Source organism: Coffea eugenioides, unplaced genomic scaffold, assembly GCF_003713205.1.
Source record: "Coffea eugenioides isolate CCC68of unplaced genomic scaffold, Ceug_1.0 ScVebR1_2141;HRSCAF=3119, whole genome shotgun sequence".
Classification (NCBI taxonomy): domain Eukaryota; kingdom Viridiplantae; phylum Streptophyta; class Magnoliopsida; order Gentianales; family Rubiaceae; genus Coffea; species Coffea eugenioides.
Window position 1 is genome coordinate 55,751 of NW_020862602.1, and position 10,395 is coordinate 66,145.

The window sequence follows — 10,395 nt, forward strand, 5'->3', positions numbered from 1 at the left end:
TAATAAAATTCTCATTGCTTGTCTATACTTGTTTTTCGAATCAATATTGCTCTCTTCTTCTAATCTACTTGATTGATCATTACTAGAAAAGAAGGTAAATTTTTATTAAGCAAAAAAAATTGCATAAATTTGATTAAGATTTTAATCAACCTAATTCACCCCCCCCTCTTAGGTTGTCTTTGGGCCTTACATATGTTCATTGAGTTATATGAAAATTGTGGACAATAATGTCAACTTCATCACGGTGAAACAAGGTGTTTCAATTGCAATGACATAGTAGATGTAATAACCATGTAATTATTTTATTGTACTTTTAGATTTAATTACATTTTTTCAAACAGTAAATCATATATTTTTTTAATAGCAAATACAATGTTTCCATGAAAATACACGAATCAAATAACAAATTAAATATCAATCTTCAAGACAAGCATATTGAGTTCATATTTTACTGTCTTGTATCGTATCTTAGAGATTGCAAAAGAAGGTATAAATTATTTATATCAATTGTGTTTATTGCCTATGTTGTATATGATAGAAGTTAATTGATGACTTACACTTTTTATGTTTCTTTAATGTACAGGACAATTGTAATACATTGGTGCAGAAATACATTAATCCATACAAAGATCGTGCATTATTATTTGTGATTTGAACTCCAATAAATTCAAAAAAAATAAAATTGGCACATCTATCAATAATAGCATTTGTATTAAGGGTTGATCGGTGTGAAAAATGTTCTGACCTCCAAAAAACTTTTTGTTACATTTACATCTGATCCATTCATCACTTTTAAAGAAAAACATTTCTACTTTTATTGTAGGAATCAAAATCCATCAAAATCACAATTCAATAATGATTCACAATTTCAGCCAAGTTTTTTGCCCACTGCAACAGATTGTTTGATAGCTCAAATGTTGAGGTATCATAGATTACACCTAAAACATATTCAATAAACTGCCTCATTATAGTTCATGTTTTTATTTGACAAAAATAGTACATGTTAACGAAAATTTATAATAAAATGAAATTATTTGAACTTTTAAGCTTTTGCTTTTTTGATAATATTATATAAAAATATATTATTAATTTTATTTTTGATGTAAAGTTCAGAGTACTAGTAAGAAAGTATAAGTAAATGTATGTTCTTTTAAATAAGATAATAGAGCAAACTTCATTCTAATTTCGTATGCTACTTTGAAGTCTGAGACCCACAAAGAAGAGAAGATTCCATTGTCATCACTTACTATGATTTGACGTAGTTCTACTAAATTCATAATACAAACAAAAAATCAAATTACACAGAATAAGACACCATCAATTCATTCATTTTCTCTTTTTTCCGGGCTCAAATTTATACAAGAGACAGGTATTCAGGTTATCCATCCACTTCCAAATCCTAAGGTCCTCCCATTCCTCAGGAGTAGATGAACTGGCACTCATCGTAACCTGCCAGACAAATTTGTGTGAGAGTTTCATAGTTGCCGGTTAAAGGATAAACAACCAAAGATAAATTATGTGTATTATGCTAAAAAGTAAGTGCGTGAGAAGCCTAGGGGAAAATGAGTCCGAAAATAGGGAAATCGGCTGGCTATGGTCATCTTTGCTGGCGATCTATCAATTATTATATTTATACGAGCGCATCAATGTTTTTTAGTGCAAAATGATTTTTGCAGGAAATACAGCAACTCTAAGCAATTGATTGGTTATACAATTACACCTACACCTGTCCCCAAAACAGTTCAAAAGAAAGATGCCTCATAGTCGCTCATTGTTAGACAATTAAGATTATTTATATAAATATTTATCTATTTCCCAAGAGTTATTTGATCCTTCTCATGGTTAAGTTATTCTCTACGTAATATAGTATAAAAAAATTTAATGAAAGGTAAAATTTTAAGATAGAGAGAGATTCTAAAGTAGAAGACAATCTATATGCAGCTATACTTGATTGGTTCAATGTAGAGGTGTCAAAATGGGTGACTTGGGTAGGTTTGGATTGGTTAAAATAGGTAATGGGTATAAGTGAGTCAACCCATTTATACCTATTTAATTAGATGGGTATAAATGAGTAAGTTAAAAAATAAATTGGGTAACCCAATTACCTATTTATAACCCATTTATTTTAACTTTTTGTAAACTCATTTAAATTCATTTTTGCAAACTAAGTCATCAATTTACACCATGCTTTGCATCCATTATTAGTTTTAAATATTTACTTATAATGCTCAATGAGTCTAATTACCAATTTTTTCTATCCGTACTCTATGTCACAAATTTTTTTTTTGAAAGGTAGGAAAAAAGGATAAAACTTGTCATAAATTGGTAATGCTAAAAAATGAGCAAGATAACAAATTAAGAAAATATAAAATGATAAGATAAAACCAACAAATAATAATAATAATAATATGAAGTAAAAGTAGTTAACATCATGATAAAATGAAGAATTTGAAAAAAAAAATAGGTGGGGGAAGAGAGGAGGATTGGGGGAAGACAATTCTAAATAGCTTAATTAGATTTGATGGATTAGCCAGTAATATCCATTTCATACCATTTATTAAATGGGTATTATTGGATAACTCATTTTTACACATATGCAAAAACTTAAAATACTCATATCCATCTATTCATAAGGAGGTATGAATAAAATTAGTTAAATGTGTTTGTTTGCTACCTATAATTCAGTGCAGACTGTCTAGGATGATCTAAAAGCCCGTTACAGAGGAAGTTCTAATTTATGTGCATTTTATATGTTTTTAGGTGCATTTTTGGGAAGGTATATGATGGAAGCTGCGTAAAATTCTGTCCTTCCATGCACTCAGTACCAAAATTATAAGTAACGACTACGGGGCATGTTGTAACTCGAAGGAAAAATTATTTGCATTCACGATATATTTGCTCTATTGTGTCTACACAATACACAATTTTGGTTACGATAATGAAAACAAATTATTGTGAATTTTGTTAAGTTAGTTGATTCTTTAATCTGTTCATTTCACCGTTACAATTCCATAGGTCACTTTCCTGTTAAAGTTCCTTGACAAAATCAGTAGGTTCTTAATCTGTGGATTCACTTATTGGCCGAACTAGAAATAATTTTTAGTGGGGGGCAAAAATAATATTAATATATATTGATAATTTTTTTTTAAAGACACAATAATATTTACATACAAAATCGATACATGTATGTCATGATTAATGCAACCCAACATAATTTGCAAATAAAATAATAAATTTAAATAAAAAGCTTTAAAAAATGCATACTAAACATTTTGAAATTGCAAATTGACCTATTGTATTACTAGTCAAAAGAAGGATCCAAATTTTTTATTTTTCCCATGTTGTATTGAAAAAGATCACAATTGCTTTATTTCTAATTGAGCAGACCTTTAACATAATGTATTTTTTTAATTCACTAGAAAAAGTCCGGACAAGTCATTTGAGTAATGATTAGTAAATTATAAATACTTCCAAGTAAACTAAATGATTAGAAAAAAAAAAGCTTTTGATTTTGGATTGGTCAGTATTCCAATTCCATCTAATCATAAATTAGTCCTATATTATATCCACTTTTGAAATTTAGTGGGAACAGAGCTGAAAATTTGCTAAAACACAAGATATACTAGTACAATTTTGCGGGACAGTGGGGCCCACGCCCCTAATGCCTCCACTTTGATTCTGCCACTGACTTCACTAAAATTCCAATTTAAGTACCCACTGTACGAAAATAAACACTATAAACTAATGATATTCTCCACAACCTATCTTTGAGATTTTATATAGCTTAGGACATTTTACTAATCGTAAAACCATGAGCCTAACTATTAAGATATTAACAGAAGATACATTAGATATCATCACGATTGTGGTACTTCACCAAGAAACTTCTTCTATAAACACTATCGAGCAATCGCGCAATAATGTGCAAGAAGACCCGCGAGGGGTAGCATCCTCTAAATTTATGGTCTTATATTTATCATAAAGATACTACTAGGATATTCTCGAGGTGATAAATGAAAGACAAAAAATGATGTATGACCAAATTTTGAGTGATATTTTTGGAATTTTAGCCAAAATTAATTTAATGAGCATAAAATAAGCCTCATTTTTTTTTTTAAAGAATTATATAAAACCTTTTCACATTTTTGTAAGTAGGAAAAGTGTGAGGTTTAAGAAATGAGAGGGAAAAAAGGCGATTTGAATCCAGAATTTCAAATTGTTAAACTTTCCACGTTAGTAACTAGATAAAGACTTCCTTAATAATATAGAACCTTTTGACAAATTTAGGTGCTTCCACTATACTTTAGCCATTGCTTTATTATAAGCCTACTAGCTGGACCCACACAAATCGGTTCTAACAACCTTTAATCTTACTATTATAGCAAGAACTTAAGTACAATTCCTAAGGGGATTCTGACACCCACGAATTATGGAGTTGGGCGGGACATGTACGAATTATATGGTGCACCGTAGTAGGATGTTTAGTATGAGTTTTGTTTGCTTGTGTTTATTGAGTACCAGCTTTTTCAAGTAACACCACTTTAGAAATGTAAACCTAAATAGGGAAAATTTAGAAATTTAAGGAAATAATAAATCTAGACATATACATTTATGAGTATTAGGTGCTAAAAAACGTGTAATAACACTTTAGAAATGTAAATATAAACAGGAAAATTTTCGGAATTTAAGAAAATAATAAATGCAGACATGTACATTTATGGGTGTTAGGTGCTACTATGGTTAATCGGCATTTGCTGAAAGCCAATCAGTAAGCAGTGCACCTTAAGAAAATGTCGAAATTGCTCATTGTAGCATTTAAATAGAAAACCTTCTTGAGTTCTCATTTGAACCTAATTTGCCTATTTCGACGCTAGGATTTTACCTACTTCTAGTTACTAAAAAATTAAATTACCTACGTTCATATGGTGATTGTCAAGTTAATCGTGGGGCAATTAAATTCCTCCATTTGTTTGGAACTTTCAAAATGCAATTTGGCAAAATGTTTCTGAAAAAGATTTAATGACAGATGACATTTGTCTTACTGGGATCAACGCTGACAAGCATGGCTGTCCCTCCAAAATCACAAGTTCCACCAGCCAGCTTTGTCTTCTGCCAGTAACTGTTAAAAGCATAGGAAGCATGAGCGATCACTGTGTCAGGCAGATAGCACAATCCATTGCGTTTTATGGGCTCACAATCAGCACCTGAACCGCAGGCATAATCAAGTGCCACCTGAAGTAGCGTAGGAGGTACAGTGGGCTTGGCAACACACCAGACTGAAAACTGTGGTCGCTGTGGTGTGGGTGGTGATGGGGGGGCGCATGGTGGAGTTGGGACTATTCTAGGTGTGCTTGCAGTTGGAGGAGGACTTTGCATGGTGAAAGGCGGTGCATAATACATTGGCGAAGGCAGGGACAGTGGTGTATAAATTCCGGGGGTTGGAGCAGTTGAAATTGGAGATTTTGGGATCAAGGGAGATAATGTACAATAGGGAGGAAAATTGTCATTTGGTTGTACAGTTAAAGTGCTATCCTGAAGAAAAATATTACCCCTTGGTCTCTTTGCTTTTTTCAGCATTAAATCAAAGAGTGGACGTGCTGGTACTTGTGAGTTCTTGGACTCAGAAATTTGTGGTATGCTTCCTTCAAATGCAACAACTGAGTAAGAAAAATACAAAAGTCATGAACCAACGAAGCAAGCATAGATATTAATGGGATATGAACAGGTCAATCAGACTCATAAAATATAAATACCAGATTGACTCAGAAAGCAGCAAGTGCAGACTACGAAAATGCTAAGGAAGCGAATTTGCATTGCCAATACGGTCATTGCCTTCATCGTGAATTGAAACTAATACAGTATGTACTTCTTATTCTTATTATGGGGATTTCTGCTTTGGCTATTATTAGTCTGGAGAAAGGAGGAGGCTTCGGTGTAATGTGCTGTTAAAGAAGAACAGATTGTAAATCTAAAGTGAATTAATAGATGGAATTGCAAGAGGAACGTACGTAAGGGAATCAGTTTGTAAGTTATCGGTATACTGAACAATGGGATAAGAAAATTTACAATACACGAAATGGGAATAATTTTAGGATTATCTATAATGAATATACATATTTTTAAAGATTCTTCAGGCAAGTAATAGCACTTATTTTATAGCTCGCTTATGATTAGGATACACGCAATCACAATTATTACACGACCTACATTAAATACATTTCTAAATTAATTATACTTTTTAAACAAATTTAAGAGGTGCCTGTTGAACACTCATTGGCCAAACTACTTTTTTATTGTATATATCTAGCAACACATTTTACAGAAAAATCAACATACATGTCCTTTACAATAAATAATCGAAAACTGTGGCGCGTTTATTAACTGGAGGATCCAAGGATATGTCCATTTTCCCTCAAATTAAAATCTGGCAATCGGAGAGGTCCAAAAGATAGATCTAGTCCTTTTTCTTCCCATTTGGATTGGTTTTAGAACAGTAGAATATATGCTTCCTTGGAAAGAAAGGAAAATAAAGGGCGAAAGAAAGGGAAAAAAAAAAGAGCGAACCTGAAGCTTTTAACCCAACCTCGCCTTGGCTCGCTCCTCTCCCATTGGCAACTATCTTTTGAATGAATTATCTTATGAAATACTCTCCATGTAGGAATCGATCTGGACCAACTAGTTGTGTATCTGACGATACAAAAGGGTAAAGCCCTGTTGAGCATATTTTTTTTGGGGCAATGCCAATGGTTCCCACCCCAAAATTTTATTTGCCAGAAAAATATTTGAAAAGGATGACACGCACCTTACTGCCATCAAATTACAGGCTGAAAATTATTACAGGTACTAATCAACAGAATCTATGACTTTTGATTTAGAAGGAACAGAGTTGCTTTTGTCATGAGCAATCCACCTTAATGTTCCAAAGTAAATTGATCAGAGAGCCTGTTACACTTATTACAAATGGGAAAAATGCATTTGTCATCCTCATTGTTTGGGGTGGATCAATTTGGTCTGACATTGTTTCAATACAAACACCATTTCGTCCTTTAAGTTTCGATTTTGATCAATTGGGAATAATTGATGTTTAATCATTCAATTTGTTCTAAAATTGACATTAAGCACTCAATTTGGATAAAATAAAATATGTGATAGGCACACATTATTAATGAAAACGCTTGAAAGAGACAAAATTCAATAAACACTCAAAATTCTTCAAAAAAATAATCAAAATTTAAGAATAATGTAGATAGATGTGTCGAATAATTGGGTATCATAGGGATGGCGAAATGGGGCCAATCTGATAATTTTTTTCTCCCGCATGGTCAAGTCTTTTCACAAATGGTGCGTAGCATTGATGTATTTTATTCCGATTAAATTAAGTGATTCAACATCAATTTCTGTCCATGAGTGATTTAATATCAATTGCCCTATTGGTCAGAAAATCAAAATTTAAGAGATGAAATGTGTGTTTGCTGAAGTAATGGAGACTAAATTGGTTCAACCCCTAAACAACGGTGTGACAGCCCCACCTTCCCCTAAGGTGAACCAAAGAGGTTAGCGGACTGTCTGCCCAACTCTCGCCAGGACTAATGGTGCAGTTAAACACGATCTAAAACGTTCCGGGAGAATAAAAGCCCGCTCAAACAAGTCAAAATCACAAAATAAAAGAAACGAAAATCGGAACCGACATGAACAGTGCCGGACACGTCAGAATAGCATACAACAGTTATCCAACAAGTTTATACACGTTTATACAAGTCCGGTTTGCAAATTACAACTCAAACGCAAAGGTTGGATCAAATTGCACTTAAGGTTTTGCCCAATAAGGAGCTATTCAAAATGTATTTACTCAAGCTCAACTCGGCAACCAAAGGTCCTAGTCTCTCAAAAGTTTCAAACCCCTGTAAGGAAAACAAAAGTAATAGGGTGAGCTTACTCCCAGTGAGATACTTTCACTCAAGCAAGGAAGTTCAATTATGCATGGAGTCGATCAATCCCAAATCATTCAATAAGGAAACTAAATAAAGTCACATATCAATAACAATGGTAAAAGGATACGGACGGCTTTCAAGAGTCCCTTTCCTCACTCGCCATACTTGATCATATCTCATTGACCCTCCGTCAATGTACAAAGCGCAACCAAACATAGACCCCACTTTACTTCCATTCCTTCCACCCAACATACCCCTACCGGGCCCGAACTCCAAACAGTAGAGAATTGGTAATACTCGAGTATACCGGAATCGAGAGTCTTATACTACAAGATTCCATATAACAGTCCCTATGACTCGTCAATTTTCACGACCAAACCCTTGCCGGCTCGATTCAATTGACCACCAATGGGGTTGAGCTCAGTGATAACAGTAATGGCCGTTGGATACTCGTCCAAACGACACCAATTCCAATATATTCATATACCATTCAAGTAACGCAGTAAACAGTCATACGTAAGACATAAAGGGTGAGAGTGATCAAGTACACCCTCGCTTGAACCAATTTCAACGGTGCAAATAAGCATTCAAGGCATCAATTTCAAGGGTAACAAAGCTATATAGTAACAAGCAAGTGAGTGGTACACTCACCAAGCAAGCAAATGAAATTTCATACACTTCCGCCTAAAGAGCGTCTTGAATCACCGTCACGCCCTAAAACATTCAAACAAGCACAATGAGACTCGAATACGAGTTATAAACCGAATCCACATACTACTAGAGTAAAATCAAATGGAACGTATAAGTGCAAAAATCAAACTAGGACATGTGCGGAAACGAAGTTTAGATTGGAAAACAAAAGGCAGATTTGTTGTTGCCACTACAAGAAAATTGGTCATTAGTGACAACTTTTCTCTGTGACGAAAAAAAATTGTCACAAAAGGGGATCCTTTATTGACGACTTTCTAACTCGTCACAAACCTCTAATGGGAGCCAACTCATTTGTAACGACTTAGAAAAGTCGTCACTAGTAAATTCCCGCCAAGATTTAGCAAGAGCGCGGGAGTGTTAGAACACACAATAGTGACGACATTAAGAACATCATCACTATTGCTTGGCCTATTTACGGGCGACTTTTTGTTGTCGTCACTGATCACTAAAAAAAATAGTTATTAGTGACAACATTTTTTAGTGATGACAATAAGTGGTCACAAAAAGAGCTTCTTTAGTCGCGACACGTAAAGTTGTCACAAAACGTGTTTGTTTAGTGACGATAAGGAAAGTTGTCATAATTGCTCAAAGCAACTAAGTCTTCAGTGACGACCTTGAAAAACGTTGTCACTAAAATGATCTATATAGTGACAACTTCTAATATCGTCACTGTTACTCTACCGATTCGGATTTAGTGACAAGAATTAATCGTTACTGTTTAAAGTACTTATTTCTAAGTCACTTTCATTAATTCTACTGTGCCACCCTAACTTTTGCGATTTAGCCCCAAATGTTGTAAAAAATTCCATTAATTCCATTATGATACCTTAACTTTTACAATTTAGCCCCATATGTAGTACACCGATTTCTTTAATTCTATTATTACTCCCTAACTTTTGTAATTTAGCCCCATATGTAATTCACCAATTTCATTAATTCTAATATGGCACTCTAACTTTTGCAATTTAACCCCCATATGTAATACACCAATTTTATTATTTCTATTATGGCACCCTAACTTTTACAATTTAGCCCCTATTTTTTTATTAGGAAATTGCGAATGGTATCTTGATAAACTATGCATAAATATTTTATAATTTTCTCAAACTTAAGTAATAATTTGTTATAAACTCTAAAGATATATCTTTCATTACAATAGTTATAAGGCAGGCAGGTCTTTTTATCAATGGAATAAGAAATTTATGCCAGATTTATCCTTTGTACTACATGCCAAGTAGTATTAGCAAAGGAATAACAAAGTACTACAAAGTAATTAACAAAATAGCCTTCAGGGAGTGTAGTTTATGGGCAAATGAGCATTATCTATTCAAAGTACCAACTTTTTATGGGCATTTTACTCTCAAACATATAATTTATGATAAATTTATAAATGTTTGTAAGTAAAATTCAAAAAGTGTTACACTGATTTCTTACAAAACGAAAACTGGCAGGTTATCTTTTCAACATAAATTAAATTTTTTTAAAAAAAGAAATGGCCCATAAAGTACCAACTCTTTGTGGGTTTCTTCCATTACATGAACAAATATTCTGCTCTTTATGGGCATTTCACTCTAAATCATTTAATTTATGTTAAATACATAAATGTTTGTAAGTAAAATTCAAAAAGTGTTGCACTAATATTTTTATGAAAGGGAAACTGGTAGGTTTTGTATTTAACATAAATTAAATATGTGAAAGCAAAAAAAAAAGAAATTACCCATAAATCTATGTCTTGCAAATCTATACTAGTAAA

The 10,395-nt window shown here is 33.1% G+C and overlaps 1 protein-coding gene across 2 annotated transcripts; it reads right to left on the reverse strand.

Moving 5' to 3' along the window:
* Positions 1–1,242: 1,242 nt before the first annotated feature.
* LOC113756285 (pollen-specific leucine-rich repeat extensin-like protein 4) lies at positions 1,243–5,968 on the reverse strand. Of its 2 annotated transcripts, none has more exons than XM_027300012.1 (4): positions 5,754–5,968; positions 5,205–5,642; positions 5,043–5,119; positions 1,243–1,449 (listed from the first exon to the last, which is right to left on the reverse strand). In XM_027300012.1, the coding sequence occupies exons 1-4, from the start codon at positions 5,836–5,838 to the stop codon at positions 1,327–1,329; spliced, it is 723 nt and encodes a 240-aa protein (XP_027155813.1). In that variant the 5' UTR covers positions 5,839–5,968; the 3' UTR covers positions 1,243–1,326. The 2 variants fall into 2 exon arrangements, with proteins under 2 accessions (XP_027155813.1, XP_027155812.1); XM_027300011.1 differs by having other exon boundaries at positions 5,205–5,657.
* Between the last annotated feature and the right edge of the window lie 4,427 nt (positions 5,969–10,395).